The 18,762-nt window shown below is 35.7% G+C and overlaps 1 protein-coding gene across 1 annotated transcript in view; it reads right to left on the minus strand.

Annotated features, from left to right (window-relative positions):
* The window catches only part of LOC125658801 (organic cation transporter protein-like), a 32,159-nt gene extending 14,447 nt beyond the window's left edge, over positions 1 to 17,712 (minus strand). The window contains exons 1-9 of the mRNA XM_048890223.2: positions 16,961 to 17,712; positions 13,584 to 13,930; positions 12,586 to 13,007; positions 12,155 to 12,385; positions 9,902 to 10,036; positions 9,678 to 9,760; positions 6,557 to 6,674; positions 3,395 to 3,467; positions 1,829 to 1,991 (exon numbers count right to left, since the gene is read on the minus strand). Coding sequence (XP_048746180.2) covers positions 1,829 to 1,991; positions 3,395 to 3,467; positions 6,557 to 6,674; positions 9,678 to 9,760; positions 9,902 to 10,036; positions 12,155 to 12,385; positions 12,586 to 13,007; positions 13,584 to 13,930; positions 16,961 to 17,132 — 1,744 coding nt within the window. The 5' untranslated portion in view covers positions 17,133 to 17,712. The remainder of the gene's footprint in view (positions 1 to 1,828; positions 1,992 to 3,394; positions 3,468 to 6,556; positions 6,675 to 9,677; positions 9,761 to 9,901; positions 10,037 to 12,154; positions 12,386 to 12,585; positions 13,008 to 13,583; positions 13,931 to 16,960) is intronic.
* Positions 17,713 to 18,762: the final 1,050 nt, after the last annotated feature.

Below are 18,762 nucleotides of genomic sequence, written 5' to 3' on the forward strand. Positions count from 1 at the left end.
TGGCTGTGGAAAACATTATATCGGTGAAACTGGAACTACTCTGCGAACTCGTATACGAGTTCATAAACAACACATTTCAGCACCCGAATACAGAAAAATTAAAGTTAGTGAACATATAGATGTGTGTGGCCACGGACAATTCAGTGTATTTCCGTTTTATAAACTGTATACAGAAAATACTATTTCCCGACGAGAAAAAGAAAGACACTTTATTAAGACTTTAAAACCGGCTCTCAATAGCTTACTGTAAAATATGTTTACTGTTATTATCTATGACGTCATAATATGCTTAACGTAAAATCCTTTTCCCTTCATTCGTTTATGACGTCGTTATGTACGTGAAATGTTAGGACGCCTTTATGACGTCAAACCATTTCAAAACTATTTTTAAAATGTAACGCCTGAGGATTATAAAATGAAAGCGCTTGCGTTAAATTTTTAACTTTGTGTACTGTTTATTCGATTTCTTTTAATATTTTATACCGGACACTGTGATTTTTTTTAAAAACACAATTTGGATATATATATATATATATATATATATATATATATATATATACACATATATATATATATATACATGTACTCTAACGTTATAACCATTGATATTTGCATTTTCGTAAATGTTATCTTTAATTTTCAATATACGTGATGATAATAAATCATAACATTCAACATCAACATGAAAGAAAAAACAAGTGGCCCACTGGTTTTAACGGTCACCTGAGTATCATAGCCCATACAGAGAGTGTCATATTTGCATTCAAGCCTCAATATGGAGCATTTTGTGCTCATGTATATGAGTTTTCAAAATATGCATATAATTACTGAAGAAGGAACAATGGGAGGTTGAGCATATCAATCATTTTGACATACCCCACCCCTCAACACCCCCCCCCCTCCAGAAAGCCTAAATCCCTGACTCATGGGACGTGAATTTCATAATTTAAGAAGATGACATCACCACAGACATCTGAAACATGCATATAGTTTATCTCCAATAACTGTGAAAGTAGAGATGAAAAATAAGCATTTCATACATTTTTGCAACCATAAAGGTGTGAACCCTTGGTCCAGGGACCATGAATTTCACAATTTTTAAAAGTAGACAACTTATTGGATAACATAATCATGCATTTAGTTTTTTCAAATATATATATGGAAGTGGAGAAGGAATACATTTTCACTATATGGCCATACTGTCCCCACCCTAGGGTCTCCTGAACTCCTGACCCAGGAGCCATGAATTTTACAATTTAGGTAGAGAGCTTCATGGACACCATAACCATACATTTACATGTAGTTCTTTTTAAATATATATCGGAGTAGAGAAGACGATTTTCTAAGAGCTAATACATGTTCACTGTATTGGCCTTCCTGGGGCTTCAACCCTGATATGCATGTAAGAGCCATGAATTTCACAATTCTGATATGTATAGAGCTTCATGGACATCATCAACATGCCTTTAGTTTTTCTGTCACATGTGTGGGAATAAAGCAGCAGAATTTTGAAAAATACGGCCTTTTTAAAAGCATATTTGGTCCCGTCCATGAGGCCCTGGGGGTGGTAAAGTAATAAATTTCACAATATATATATTTTACAATTTGAATTCCTCGTATCCTTAAGATGATTCACACCATTAATGGTAGCAATTGGCTTACTAGTTTTCAAGGAGTTAAAAATGTAAAATTGTTAACGGACGACGCATGATGACGGACGAAGACTAACGACAACAGGCCATCTGAGAAACTCAGGTGACCCAAAAAAACAAAGAAAGAAAATTCACATTTGTTCTTCAATAGTTATTCACGTAAAGCATTTACCTACCATTGGTAATTTTATAAAACTCCTGTTTTTCGGATTTTTCTGATTTCCGAATGTGGTTTTCCATATCTCTCCCTTTAGTGTCTGGTACTAGCGCTGCAGACAGGGCGGACAAAAACATAAGTGCGCCACACAGAAAATACATCAAACCAGTGACGGATTTACTCTGAAAATCAGAAAATAGAATAAGGTTGCAATACAAAATGAACGATTCTCTGTTATGTCTTTCTTCGCTTGCTACAATGGGAATCCCTTCTTGTGACAGAAAAGTAAAACAAAATCAGTAACACAACAGCAAATGTAAAACATTTGACATACATACAAACAGGTGCAGTAAAACAAATCCAATACTTGATGTTATTTATTGATTTTATTGTGTATTAAAGGGAAAGGCAACCCAAAAGATTTTTACATGATAAATGATTGGATTAATTATATGATAAATATTTGTCATACTATTCAGTTGATATACGGCATAGATAAGCTTCAGTATACGTACTAATTTGAAAACGTTAAAAATTGAAATCCCCGCTATCTATAGAGGCTGCCATGATGTGGAACTCTTTTGTATTCAAGACCACAAAAATCAATAATTTTGACGTCACACCGTCTATTCCGGTTTTGATGAGATTCTAAGATCATCAAAGATGTGCATGTGGTAGATCTTACGAATAAATAGATTGATGCCTTCCTGTCAAGCAGTTAATTGCATTATTGCGAAGGGGAAATGTGAAAAAGTTTTTTTCTCGAAATTCCCGACCCAACCAATTCATTTGAAAAGGAAAGACTACGTAAACTGTGGATCCATTATTTGCGTAATGACAAGTTGAGGTACGAGACATTTGTATGAAGAAACGTTTACCGTCTGCCTGGTCTGTGACTCGACTGAACGTCTTCTTTTCATAAAATCTTCTTGCGAAAGAACGGGCTCAAATCTACACAGCTCCAAACTTAACTGTTCGTGACTTGTCATGTTTACAGTGCTACTGATGAAATAAACCGGAACAGACGGTGTGACGTCATAAATTAAACATCAATGGCCGCTCTCTTAGCGGCGGGTAATTTAAAATACATGATAGATTAATATTGATTTAATTAAGAAATGAAACTTATAATTCTACGCGCATTGATGAAAAAGTTTTCCGTCCAGTGTTTCGTTTGATACATGCATCAAACAAAGAATTATAAGTTTTATTTCTTATCATTTAATTATGTTTTTAAGATAGAAAAACAAATAGTTTCTCCCGTCAAAAAGCTTGAATTAACGTTTCTGAAATGGCGCGTAGGAATACATATAGGCAAGAATGAAAACAACAACAAAACGGCATGGCTGTGCGTTCAGGTCAGGAACAGTTACTGTGCAGATTTAAATGGATTATACGCCAAATTAAAGGTGCAATGGTTAACAGCTGAATTAAATATAAAGGAAGATAACAAGTGGTGACTGGATTTATGCTGCATCGTGTTGGAGGAGACGTTAAACACTGGTTGAGTCGTTGGAACGGTGGAATGCAATTCGGCTCCATTTCAATATCGAGGAAAAAGTTCAAAACTTTTTGAAAAATTTACCAGTAATACGATTTGTGGAGCTGCCATTCCGCCAATACGTGAAATGGAATTCGCACATCCGTATCCAATGTTTCTGAATAAAAAAATATATACAATCAATTTTGTAATTACATAGATATACTTTCTGATTACGAGGAAAGTACAGTAAGCTATTAATTATTCATAAGCAACATGTGATTACACATAAGCCCCGCATTGCTCTTCCTTGAACACTGATATTTTGAATTTTAATTAACGTTTTATAGATCGACGCTATATTTATGAACTTGCTTCAGTAAAACGATTCCTGATTGATTCTTTGTCAAGTTATTGTTATTGTTCGAATATTTATTGAATTATTCATATGATTGAGGTCAATAACATGGGCTCAAATGCAATGCTGTCAGACCCTTCTTCAGTGTGACGGTAAGAGAAGATTTTATTTAATTAGATTGGATATCCAGTTGCACGACTGTTAGTTTACTTTAACTGACAGTTAACTTGCCATTAACTGTTATACATTTATATAGCATGACCTTGAAATTAACTGTCAGTTAACCTTAAACTAAGTTTTGTGCAGCTGGACCCAGATCATCAGTAATATAGTACATATCATAATCATACTTGGTAATTATTATCCAGATTCTGCACTGCGTGATACGGGTGACGTCACAATAGCCGACATCAAGGACCGGTCCGAATATCAGACCGGCGTGCAAAAATGCACATCAAGCCAGAAATTACACATTCGCTCGTTACAATCAACATATCAATATTTTCACCATATTAAATCAATGGTTTTACTGTAGTAAATCAATGCATAACAGTTTTTACCATAGTTAATCAAAATTGATAAATCAACGTTTTTATATGCACCATAGTTAATCAATGTATCAGATTAATTCAGAGTAACAAAGTTTTTACTAGAGTAAATCATTGTGTCAAGGTTTTTGTCATAGAAAAGTAACGTATCAAATATTCCTTGATCTGCCTTTAAAATGCTAAAAACGTAACCCGCATGTGATAACAAGAATATTATTTTTTATAAAATCAGCTTTCGGACTATCAAATTTAAAAACAAAAAACCATTAAAAATACTCTTCCGTTCGTATGAAATACTTAAGCATGAAAAAGTGCAGTATTTGATAAATAGAATATTACAATTCATTATAGGGCTCAGGGCGGGTGTGACCGGTCGACAGGGGATGCTTACTCCTCCTAGGCACATGATCCCACCTCTGGTGTATCCAGGGGTCCGTGTTTGCCCAACTATCTATTTTGTATTGCTTGTAGGAGTTATGAGATTGATCACTGTTCGTTATCTTCACCTTGCATGGAATACCAGTTGTGACTTTTTTCTCTATGTACGGTGTAACAATGCTAAAATTCCTGACAAGTTTTATTCCATTGTGATTCGATATGCAAGCGCTTGCTCTGTGTATGATCAGTTTTTAAATCGAGGCAGGCTATTGACAAACAAGTTGAGATGCTGCTGGGGTTTCAACAGTCACGTTAAAAGTCACCATTTCGCAAATTCTATGGTCGTTATAACTTATAACGATCTAGTTTGCCAAAACAACCTATCATTGGATCAAATGCTCTCTGACGTGTTTCATACCGATTGTTAGGCCGTTCTTGGCACACTGATTTTAACTAAGTATAATTCCGTTTATCTGATCAAGATATAGGGCTCACGGCGGGTGTGACCGATCGACAGGGGATGCTTACTTCTTCTAGACACCAGATCCCACCTCTGGTATATCCAGGGGTCTTTGCCCAACTCTCTATTTTGTATTGCTTATAGGAGTTATGGTATTTATCACTGTTCGTTATTTTCGCTTTTCATCAGTTGAAAAAAATAAACAACCCTATACATGTGATAATGGAATATAACTACATAAATATAGGAAGTTGACGATGGAGAAGTTAAAATCATCCCGTTTGTCATAAAGTTGAGTTGCTAGTTTGACGTTAATATCTACTTTCAATAAAATATCTACATGTGTAAATATGAAGCAAAAGTGGACGACTCTGTGGTGTCTTTTATTTCGCGTTCACAGGGATATATTGAATAGATATATGAATGAAAATTATTACTGTTAATAGATAAAACATCTGGATATATCTAAATGTCGAATTGAAGGTCATAACAAGAGATTTTTCTTCTCACGTAAAGGGTTTTGAATAAATTCTGATTCATACAAATATAAAAACAGGTCAGCTAACAAAGAAGCACAATTCGTGCCCATGGGATTTCCAACAGACTGTTGGAAGACCTGATCATATCAAAGTTTTAAGCAAACGAGTCCGGTGTGTATAAAAGGTTTGTCTCATTTGAAATGAATTGATATGATTCACCGATATCTTGCTGATTGGTACATACATATACGTGTGCATTATAACCCCCAGGGGGGGGGGGGGGGGTCCATATGAAGTCTTGGGTGGAGTCAAAGGCAGTTTTAAATGTGCCCATGGTATCTTGAGGACAAACTGTACGCATAGTCAAGGTTCCAATGAAGAAGTGCATTGCACCTACATGTAGGTTAGTGGTAATGATGCTATTGTGAGTTTTATTGTTTATTATGTCATAATGCATGATTTCTTTTAGAAACTTTATTGACTCCTTAAATAATCAATTAAAACTCTCTACAGAGTAATAATGGAGAAGCTTCTACCAAAGTGGTAACACCAATAGCCTAAGGATCAGAGGGTCTGGTGCTATAGCGGAGGTCAATACCTCGACAAATCAAGTAATCGTAGCAAACTCTTCTTTACTCAGGGATTTCTTGCAAACACATCTCTGGTATGCCTAAGGGTCCCTGTTAGACCTATTTTTAATTTAGAGACGTATGATCCCGCCTCTCATATTTCCAGGTGTTCGTGTTTGTCCTACTCTTAGCTTTGTGTTCTTTAAAGGCATATGTGCCGTATTAAACAATATTTTGTTTGATGTTAAGAACTAGACCAACAAAAAACCCAACGATTTGACAGTTCGACAAATATAGGAATATTGTTTGTTATAGGTGACAAGTGTTCCAGGGGACCATGTGTGTGCTGTTATTCAATCTTGTATTCTTTATAGGATTTTGGTCACTGTTCGTTTTCTTCACTTTTTCATATCCCCATATTATAGACAACTCATCTTGCTATGTACAAAGCCTGTACATATATATGTATTGTTACCTTACTACCGTAGGGTAAGTCTCTGTCGTAAACGTCATGAGAGCCGCCCACGCTGCTGCCACGCCCAGTTTTGCCACCATGGCACACCCGTTGATGATGGTGGAACTATTCGCAGGATCTACGGAGAGGTTTTGAATTGGAAAATGAAATCTTTTCACATATTTACAGTTGTAAACTATATGCTATTTACTATTATAAAAAAATGATGCATTGTTACCATGAGTACTACATCTAATATTCCATATCATTCAAATATATATCAAGAGGTATTGCTGTACAAAGGTAATGGTTTACAGATTAGTGTTTAAACTTCATTGAGGTTTTTTCGTGAATCTATTAACAGAGACCACACCTATAGAGGACAACTCACTCTGAATTTCCTCCTCACATACATCAAATTCGTGGTCCCCGTCGAAAAGCACGCCCTTGCCATGATTAGACCCACTGTGGACTTTTTCAAATAACATGCACTAAGGATTTCTGTAAGGTGTTGGATTTTAAACAAGACAGTTAATACTGTAGAATCATTTAAATTCGTGGGGGCCAATTTTCGTGGATTACTGAATTTTTACGGGTTCGTGGGGACGTAATTTCGTGGATTTATATATTTGTAAGAAAGATAACTCGGGAATGTAATTATGATTCTTTATTCGTCGAGGAAGTAAATTCATTAATGAGGGGTACCCACGAATTCCACGAAAATTCTAATGATTCCACAGTAGTTGTTCTTTGTCGACCTCTAGTAACCATTACCAGATTTGCTGACTTTGTACAGTAGATTTGGGTTCATCTATTAGTTCTTTTAAATCGTTTCGAATGATAAGGAGGGGACCATTGTTAATAGTTGTGTATTTAATTATAGATGTGATTACTAGTATGATGAAACAGGACCAAAATTCAAGTAAACTGCATTTCGTATTGAGTCCATATGAGAAAGTTCAAGATAGTGTTATCGTGCAGTGATTAACCTCATAAATCCTATAAAAGATACAAAATTGAAGGTAAGGCAACCACACAGGCCCCTAGAAACATCAAGGGTGGAATTAAGTGACTTTGTGGAAAAAACACCCCCTGTTGACCTGTTACACCTACTGTGAAATCTATATATTGATTAGGTGAACGGGGATTCCGTAGTCAGAATCAGTATGCAAATTGTTCATACAGCATTCGACCTAATGAAAGGTGTTATATGCATATAAAATCATTATAACTATCGTAGAATTTGAGAAATACATTTATGAATTTAAACGAGATTGTAGAAAACCCTGTAACACCAAACCATTTGTCAATAGACTGTTTCAGTTTTAAAGGGTATCAAATCGGTAGAGATACAGAAACACCATATGGATTGTTTGTATATTTTTAACATCCCACTCGATAATTTTTCACTCAGATAGAGACGTCACCGTTGTCGGTGAAAGGCTACAAAATTTAGGCCTTACGCTTACGGTCTTGGAACAGGGAGGGATCTTTATCGTTCCACACCTGCTGTGACACGGGGCCTCGGTTTTTTGCGGTCTCATGGTATCCCTGGCAACTCAAAAGCAGACAAAACGACAAAAATGCACGTCAAGATCATATTGCACACTTTAAAATTCCCTACATTGATTTAAAATATCTCAAAAAACTATATGTAAATTCTCTGTGGCAAATGTATTGGGTTTTCTGTGACACCTGATCAAGATATAGGGCTCACGGATGGTGTGACAGTTCGCCAGGGGATGCTTTCTCCTCCTAGGCACCTGGTCTCACCTCTGGTGTGTCCAGGGGTCCGTGTTTGCCCAACTATCTATTTTGTAATGTTTATAGGATTTATGAGATTGATCACTGTTTGTTATCTTCACCTTTCACACAAGTAAACTATATTCTATTCAAAATAAAGTGAACAATCCGTGTACCATCGTAATGAATCGCCAGGACGAAGTGATTATTTCAAGAATACGCATCGGACATTCAAAATTGACTCATTCTTACCTATTAAGTCCATTAACTATGTATCACATTCTTTTTAGATTGCAGTGATTTTACGCTGATACGGAAAAGACTATTTGGTAATGTGCAATCCATGCAAAATCTTTTTAAAAACATTGACAATCATTATATTATACAATATTTACAAGAATGCGATTTTTGCAGAAACACTTTCAATACTTTTATATTACAACTGTTTATATACATGAAAAGATCTTTGTTTTTACCTGTTTCTGTATTTTTAACTTTTATGTCCGTCGGATGGGACGTCAAAGGGTGCCCCGGGTCAAGGATCACAAACGCCTTGGCACGCAAAAGATCATTTCCCTGACTTTCGAAAAGAGTAGGCTCACTGGGGACCGTCAGGGAAACCCAAACACCCACAACCTAACATGTCAATTAGTTAACCGCCGTAAATTGGCTGAAATATTGCCAAAAACGGCGTAAAACTATAGTCAATTAATCATCCGAAGGACGATATGTGGAATAATATTGTGGTGTTGAGTTCACTGGGTTACATATGCATAGAGAATCAACATACGAATAAAAGTGAATATTGTTAATAGAGAAAACGTCGTCGATGCATTTATATGTCGAGTTAAATGCCACTGCTAAAAAATTTCCTCCTATAGAATATTTTGAATAGAGTCTTTCTCACACGAATACAAAAAACTGATCAGCTAAAAAGAAGCACAGTTAGTCTTTAGATTTAAACCTATAATTGAAGTTCAGTGCTGTAGCATGAGAGTTATTGATAGTGTCAACATCTGTTACAACATAGGACATCGATTTGTAATGTCTCTTCCAAAGTTCTAAGACTTTAAGCTGAGGGAGCAGTCTCTATTTTTGTATCTTAAATCGGACGCGGACAAGGTACGACTAGGGCCCGAATCTATAACATCCTGGACATGAAGCAAAACTTTAACCACTGGGTCACCATGGCCGGTTGACGATGGTACATATAAGGAGTAAAGAAGAAATTCAAAGACTATCTGGTGTAATGGATTTTAGCAGGAGTCATATAACCTCGCCCTGGTGCCATATCCCCTGTGGATTCCGTTTCTCTTCAACATGTTCAGAGGCCCAGACAAAGTTGAAATGTAGACTTATTCTACTCCGGTCTTAATTACATATTTTCCGTTAAACTTACTGATGACTTGCACAATCCCCACAGCCAACCCACCAGCAGCAGCAATCATATAAAATAGGAAGCATGACCATCGTCTGCCGATACTAAAAAGAACAAGAAGTTTAGTAACCAGTCAATTTTCACAGTAGCTTATAGAAAGAATTGAAATGTACATAGATATACTAAAAGCAAATGTATTATTTGGATTATTTAGTTGTTTGAAAAATATCAATGATTTGTTTCACCAGTTATTGAAGAACCACGTGATTGCTTGAGCAGGGATCTCCACAGCACTCAGCAGGAACATATTGAGGTAGAGGTCGCCGGAAAGTTCCTCAACGCCGAAAGATATTGCATAGTAGGAGTAACCACTTGCCAGCCTAGGAAAGGGTTAAGATACAAATATATCACGGAGAGTGGAAGAAGGGAGTAAATTAAAGTCATGTGTGGTTCAAGCCCAGTATTCCGACGGTCCGATAGTCCGACGGCCCGATAGTCCGACGGTCCAATATTCCGATAGTCCGACATGTTGACCATCACCAAAAATTTTAATTAATAGAGTTAAAATTTATTCATGTCAGGAATTATTTTATGGAAATTACCAGAAACCGCCATAATCGGCACGACCTGATTATAAATCAGACAATCAATTTCTGACCAAAATCATTCAAGTGAATGACATTCAGTGTGAACTAAATCAGAGAAACCCGGTATTTATGGAAATTAAAACTTCTAACTGATGAAGTACAGGCAAAATATGTAGTAAATGACCCTTACCATTGCAGAGAAATTCAACCAATTTTTTACACGGACGGACAAACATCATCTAGCTTTAAACCGGATTGCTTTGAAATCTGGCCAAAACACATAACTTTTTAAAAAATAATTATTGCCTTTCAATGTTATATTTAAGTCTCTCCGTGTCTTACTCCTTGACATGATAAAATTGTTACATCATTTTGAGATCTAACTGACTAGGTCTTTGTGTATGAATATGAATTTAGTAGTCTATGAAATTGTTATCAAGATAATGAGGCAAATGATATGTTGGTCGATGATGAAAGACTGCTACACGTGTTGTAAGTTTTAATCTGTATAATCAATCAATACAAAATGAGTGTTACAATGAGCTGTCGCGTACAGAAGGTAAATTTAAAAAAAAACTTGTTCACATTAATGGTATGATTTGGCAAAAATAACATTCATTCATAATACCTGGAATAACCATGTTTGTTGGCAAAAAAGGAAAAAAAAGAAAAAAAAAGAAAAGCCTAAAAAGCAAACAGAACAAACAAAAGAAAAACAAAGCCCCGGTGTCGTTATCCAGGTGAGTCAAGACCTTAAAAGAAGTGAGTTAATTGTAAAAGTTGTTACGAGAAGGCGTGCAATATGCCCCTATTAAAAATATATTACAAATGAAGCATATTATGCTGGTAAATATCCCCTCTAAAAAAATTTGGAATAAAACTGAAAATACCACTAAGTAACCGATTGAGATTGTACATTACAATGCCATGCCATTAAATGGCGTCCGTAACGAAGAAAATGTTTACACTAGTTTGTATCAAGGTTATTTTTAGGAAATGCAGCCGAGAAACAACATGTTTATTCCATTCCTAGTAAATTTATAATGTTTATAGCATAAATATTAAGATAATGTCATCTAATACTGGAAATATTTGTATGTTTGTATGACTTTTACTGACCCCCTTTTTCGGTTTTCCTCTGTAGGACATCATTCTCCTTACTATTACCAGACCCAACTTATCAGAATGCCTGTTACTCAAACACATACCTGTGGTATAAGCTGATGTTTGAAACATAGGAGGAATGCTGTTTTAAAACAACTTTCCATTTCTCTGATTTCTTAGTAAAAATGAGAAAATTATAACCAAATTTCCCCTTATTATGCAATTTTTTTTGCAATAAAATTAACAGATACCAGTGACTAACAAATTGATCAAAAATGTAACATTATACAAATATTGCTGTATTTGAGGTCAATACAGTGATTAAGCCGCCTGAGTAGTACAATATTCACCGAGCCCAAAGGACGAGGTGAATACTGTACTTCGAAGATGACTAAATCATCGTATTGACTAAAAAATCCCAGCAACATTCATTTTATTATCTGATTTAATGATTAAATTATACAAACTCATTAAGTTATCCATGCCATCTTACTTATTGACATACCGGCCCGTCAGACTATCGGGCCATCGAACCGTCGTAATACTGGGCGGTCACTGTCCTGTGTATCGGGGAGAGCGAGTGTGTACAGGACAGCTACCTTAATCAACAAGATATATTTAGTTTGCTGTAGTAATATAATAAACTGTACTACAACAAAATAATCAACTCTATAGTTAACACTTTAAAAACTTTAATACACTATAATAAAACACATTTACTATAGCTAACAGAACGTAAAATGATATCATTTACACAGATACTTTTAACATTTACTTCAATTTGTATTTGATATTTAAACTGCTCACCATATAAACCAAAGAAAGAATGAATGTTTCGCTAGTGTTGCATTTCGGAATATATCCAGGATTGAATATTTCTTATCGCTCTCCATTTCAGCCTCTTTCTGAATTATCTCAATAAGTTTCGTCACATCCGGTTTTTGTCTACCGTTAATAGAAGCAATTCGTTCTATAACTAATTCCGCTTCTTTTGTTTTGAAATGTGACACCAACCATCTGAAACTCTCTGGCACCACACTGCAAGACGTACATGTACGAATGAACGCTATCATCATCCAAATGAACAGTAAGTTTCGCCACAAAAGTGCATGCATATCAAAGGTAATAAATGCAACTTACATATCCGACATAGGAAAGGTTGTGTAAAAATAACATGGATTATGTTATTCTGCTATATTGTCATTAATAGGAAAGGCCAGAATGAATGATGGACTTACAAAATCCCAAGAAGGAAAGGTACAGTGACAGCTGCAGTGGCGTAGTGGAGGTACTGCCAGTCCCTAAGCCACCAGGAAACTAAACCAAAAAACGCCGCAAATACGGGCCAAGCTGGGATCGCCATCACCATAGCCCGGTACATGGTAGGGATGAATTCCAGAACAAAGTTAAAGAAGACAGTCAGATACATTCCGCAGGCCAGACCGATCACGAAACGAAACACAGCGAACATCTGCCAAGTGTTGGAGAAAGCGCATGCCAGATTGCTGACGGCGAGCAAGATGAGGGATATAAAGAAAGTGGGTTTACGACCAATAAGGTCCGCCACTTGACCCGCGATAAATCCACTGGCCAAGAGACCGCCCATCTGGATAGTGGTGATGGTAGATGTTATCCAGTCTTCGTCACAAATCAGTCTCCACTGAAAGTAAAACAACCCTGAACTGTTTTAAAGTGTTCTGTTCACTTAGTTTTTCTTAGGTATGGTTTGCTGCGACAGCCTGAATATATAATTTATGTATACATATATATGAAGATGTTTTTGCATTGACTGTGTGCTTTTATTTCATTATTGGTTTTTTGTGTTTTATCAAATTTACGATATGATAAAATCCACTTTGTTAATATCCCTTGTTGATACGGGTTAGAATAGATCCTCAGTTTCCTTGCTTGTCGTAAGAGGCGACTAAATGGGGCGGTCCTTCGGATGAGACCGCAAAACCGAGGTTACAGCAGGTGTGTCACAATAAAGATCCCTCCCTGCTCAATGGCCGTAAGCGTCGAACATAGGCCTAAATTTTGCAGCCTTTCACCGGTAATGGTGACGTCTCCATATGAGTGAAATATTCTCTTGGGGGACGTTAAACAAATACTATAGTTAGACATACATTTATAAGCAACCTCTCAATATGATTTAAATTTCTCGAGAGGGTATTTCAAACTAACAAAAATACAAATTTATGAATAACTTTTGCATTTATCCTGCAGTTATTCTTACCTCGTTAACAATCGTGTTTTTATCATCACTGAAGCGTGTCGACAGACAAGTATCTTCTACGGAAGAGTTAACAGGGGGTTTGCATGACTTAAGCGATTCTGAATAACTGTCATTCAAACCAGAAGTTTTGTTCTTCCATGCGCACCACCAATCTGGTGTTGCCCCCGCAAACGTCATCATAAGCATGCTCCATGTGATGGCGACTTTGCTACCAAGGACAACAAACATTAGCAACCACTGAAGTTTCCCAAGTCCCCCGCATTCCACCAAAACCCTCTCCAAGATACCATCCACCTCTCCTTTGAGTCCTGATGTCTTCGACATGTTTAGAACTTCGCATGAACTGTCTGATAAAGCAAAATAGATAGTAACATCTAAACTATTTTTGATCAGGCATGTTTGGAAGAATGAAACTTACTTCTGCAGGATGAGTGATCACCTTCATCATCACTTGTCAATACGTTAGGCGTGCTAGTTAGAATATATAATGACTATCTACAAACCAGTGATGCAATTAGTTGGGGCTAAAACAGCTGTATTGAACAAATTATACGAGACGCCCTATCCTCAGTTTGCAGAGGACCATTTCTCAATCTCAAAATTAAAGCAAGCTTTCTTTGGACACTGTCATTTTCTTATAGCTTGCTGCAAAGTTATATTTGCCTCCAAATGGTAGAATTTGGAATAGGAAATTGCATATTGCTCAAGAGTCTGAGAGTGAGAATAAATATGTCTGTTTTAAGTATGGCCACTTTGTCATTTCCTATTTAGTATAGAATGTTAAGTCTGGGGGTAGTCCGTCTATCCGCTAACTTTTTTTCCATTAAAGGTGGTTACACATGGCACTGCATAACAGGAAGCTTAAAATGTTTGTTTTATTGATGTTATGTATAAAGCAGCTCTATTATCATATACGTTTTTTCTCTCTCTCTCGATCTATTCAATTATACATTAGTCTACATGTATTTAATTGGATTTGGTACATGATATTTAAGCAGTGAATTATTATTTTTTGAAAGATGTAGTCTCATAACTGCAACGGTGTGTGCATACAAATTGAATAATGCGCTAACGCGTGTTATGAAATTGTTTTTGCACACACCGTTGCAGTGATGGGACTACATACATTTTCTAAAATAGTTTATTGCTTATATTTACATTTTTAAAATCTTTTTAATGTGTGCATTTTTCATATATATCTCAAATTTCCCGGCTTATTCTTTGGGTAAGCACGTATCAATTAACGGAACAGTCATAGACATTCTCTCACCAGAGGGCGCGTTACGCAAACTTCACATACTGTAGTGCGAGGAGCGCACGAAACTCTGGGTAGAAGAATGAGTCGTGGAAAGCAAAATGTGATGTCATAACGTAAAAGAAAAGAGTGCACAATGCTGAAAAAATTTAATAGTCCAATCTTGAATTGATTTTCAATAAATATCATAAACATCAACTTATTAAAAAAGTTTACAATCTGAACTGGGTTTAAACAGTTAAAAATGAAATCTATCTAGTTGTAAACAGCGTAGGTAGTCACTATACACTGTAGGTGCCAATCGTAACTACTCGACTATTTCCGTAACCACCGGTTACAGAAAAAAGACAAACGCGTGATCCGATTGTATAGGTGCTAGAAGGTCATGTTGTCACTTCGAGAAATTGAAAGTACAATCACTGAAAGAATTGTTGAAAAATCCTGCACTTGGATAAAGAAGGTGTTGCACGTCTCATGTTATTTTCCCTAAAGGTGTTGCATGAAAGATCGAAAAATTTAAGTTATTCAAATATATGACAAAACCAATTGGAACGTGTCTTGATTCAATAATTTTTGAAAATAAGTTTAAAAGACGTGTATTGACAAAAATAGCCAAAATATTTCGAGTTTAAATCAAGCAATAAGCGATTTATGATTTTTAGCGTTAAAATGGAGGGATATCCCCGAATTTCAGAAAAACTGCCTCCGTGAAACAAAATAAATTTAGCATGAGCATGTTCTTTTCCTCTAAAAAAAACTGTCGCTTTGACATTTTGTTTCACGAGGGCAATTTTTTGTAAATTTGAAAAAATCGAAACGACTTCACTAGTATTATTTTCAACTTCACCTGTACGATAATTTTCCTCAGAAATGTATGGTCTGCTGCGTGGTTCAGTGGATAAGGTCGTCGACTCTCAAATATAAAGATATTTTCTATGTTTGAAACGACCGGGTTCGACTCCCTCACGAACATATTTTTTTTCCATATTCCTTTTCCATCTAGATTTTTTTTTTATTCTTAATTGAAACACGCTTCTAGTGTTTCATGTTCCGAGTTTGAAATAAGCTTCCAACCTGGACACTGTTTAATTTGTGAATAAGACTCAACAAACACGCCGAATACAGCATGCAATATCTGTGTTTTGATAGTCAAGGCTGCTAACGAGAACTTATATGTTTTTCTGAATGAAAGTTGTTGACAAAGGCATGGTGCCTTTTACGAAAAACCGTTGTGAACTTTGCAAAGCTTTGGAAGAAAAACTTTAAGGCCAAACGAGGTAAATAATCGTTAACAGTTTGAGTTTATATCTCTTCCAGTAGCAAATTCCTATGTTGAATCAAATTTCACAGGTGCATGTACTTCGAATAATGTTGAATTTTATTAATGCGTATTAAACTTCCCATATATTGTTTTGTGGCCAGAGTCATGTACAGTTGTCAACTGTTGGTTGTAGAAAATAAAACATACGAGTATAAGAACTTTTGGACTGTAGTAGTATAGAATATTTTATACACTCGTAACATATAACCGTATACATTGTATCTGATACTCAGGAAAAAAGAAGACAATTTGATTTTCACGATTTCAAAAATTATCTTTAAACTACATGTATAATATATTGGCACATAAAATGTATTAGGTTTGTCCTTAGTACTGGGGAATCCTTCAGGTATCTAAATGGCAAATGCGCAATGAGTATAAATATGAATGAAGGTCAGTTCTACGTCACGAATGTTGGCACGGAGCTCCGATTAGGAAAAATTCCCGCGTCTATGCAACACCCTCTTTCTTGTGTATGTTTGGTGATATTAACCACAAAAGCGGCTAGATCAACTTACTTGTTTCTGTCATCGAATGAGACGGGAATGAACAATTAAGTTTTGTTTTCATTCGGCACACGTGTGGCTGAGCACAGGAACTGCATTATAATGTTGTCTGTAATAATAATAGTAGGGGTCTTATACCATACCACCCCCTAATAAGGGGTAATACTAATTTTATTTGTAAGTTGTATGGTATAAGACCCCTACTATTATCATTACAAAATCACCGGTTGAACCGTTTTTTAAAACTGATATTGAAGATAGTAAATGTTACCCAAAAATGGGGTCTATTCGTTACCTATCTGCAGAACTGGTCCAGTATGTCTACAACCTCTACTTGCTATTGGAGAAGTAGGTGATAGAGATCTACTGGAAATCTTCGAACAGCAAACGAGCAATCCTGTAGCTCTCCATCCGATCAAACGAATATAGCGAAATATTATACATTCATGTTGAGAAACAGGAGGCATGAACTTAATAAAACTTCCGGACACATATATACGCACATCAAATCTCCCAATCCGTCAGGTTTTTTTTGAAATATAGATAGATAGAGAGATAAGGACTGATGAAGACTGCATTATGTGACAGCATAACCGCGGTATCATGGATACACCACTATTCAAAGCGGCAATTTGACAGGCATGGAATGAGGATGCTTTTTAAGTTTGTTTGTTTTTTTGTTTTTTTTTACGTTAGGAAACTCTCCCCGTGATGTACCTAATCAGAATATACTACCTATAGGAATTAAGAATTGAAAATTGAAGATTTTTTTTTTACTTTTTATTTGATATCATTTATGTTATGAAAATTAATGATTATTTTGTAATGTAGTATTTTTAAAGTTTAGACCAAATTGGATTGATTCTACCCAAGAGTGATTGCATTCACCTATTTAAAGCTAAATAACATATCATACATGTATATTAACTCGAAACGTATCTTTATTCGATTTATATTGTGACTGTCATGCATAACAGTTTAATTTTGGAATATATTAAATTTCCTCTTGACACACTCTTTCTTTATACTTCAGAATTCATGTTTTGACTACATGATATAATTTAGTCCATGGTCATATGGTGCTTAGTATTCATGATCGTTATTGGGGTGCCTTGTATAAATGACTTTTTCAAAGCCATGGGTAAACTCTCGGGAGGATAGCACAAGTGCATTGTAAAGATAGAGAGTGTATATCTTGATGTCATTGTTTGAACTTTCGCTGTGATTGATGGGTAAATCTACCCAAATAACACCCTGTGTGAGACAAGCATGGAATTTACATTTCATAATGTGAAGTCTGTCAATGAATGATCACTGTCTTCAGAGATTGCACCGAGTACCTTCAAGAAGTTGTGAACAAGAAAACTTATAGACCGAAGGGTCAAATAGAAGATTTATATTAGTTCAACGAGGGACACCCCCCTCCCGAGTTCGCTAATGTCATTGTCCAGCATGTACTGCACTTCTGTTCTTAAGTACTGCAATTTTAACGTATTTTATTAATTGTGCTTTGTATTAGCCTTCTGTAAGTTATTTACATAAAATAGTTTTCAAAGGAAGAACGATCGCAATATTGGTATATTGTAGGTTATCTACATATTTCAATACCTGAGAGAAAGACTCAAGTACTATGTAATAGCTATAATGCCGAACACAAACATTTTTTTCAAATGTACATGATGTGCTCCAAAAGCGTTTTGTTGAAAATGCTAAGTAAAGTGTACTTTTGATAGTTGCCCAATTCATGCATTCAAATTACTTGCCTTGCTTTATATAGAATTTCTATATTTATTACTAAAGAAACTTAACTCAAAAAAAAGGAAAATAATGTAGACAAAGTCTAAACAATTTGAGAAATGGTCCAATCACTAAATACCATACAATAGCTTCAATTTTTGTATGTTTGATTAAAAACACAACACAAGTTTATTGTTATTTCGGATTTCAAAAATTTCGGTTGAGCATCACTGAAGAGACATTATTATCCGGTGCATCAAAATTGGTACCGTATAAGTTTTACATACATGTATGAACAGTACCACATTTTTAAAACATGGTGATTGTTGAAATATAACATGAATATTGAAAAACAAATGA

The sequence above is a fragment of the Ostrea edulis genome, chromosome 9 (genome assembly GCF_947568905.1).
Source record: "Ostrea edulis chromosome 9, xbOstEdul1.1, whole genome shotgun sequence".
In the NCBI taxonomy this organism is placed as follows: Eukaryota; Metazoa; Mollusca; class Bivalvia; order Ostreida; family Ostreidae; genus Ostrea; species Ostrea edulis.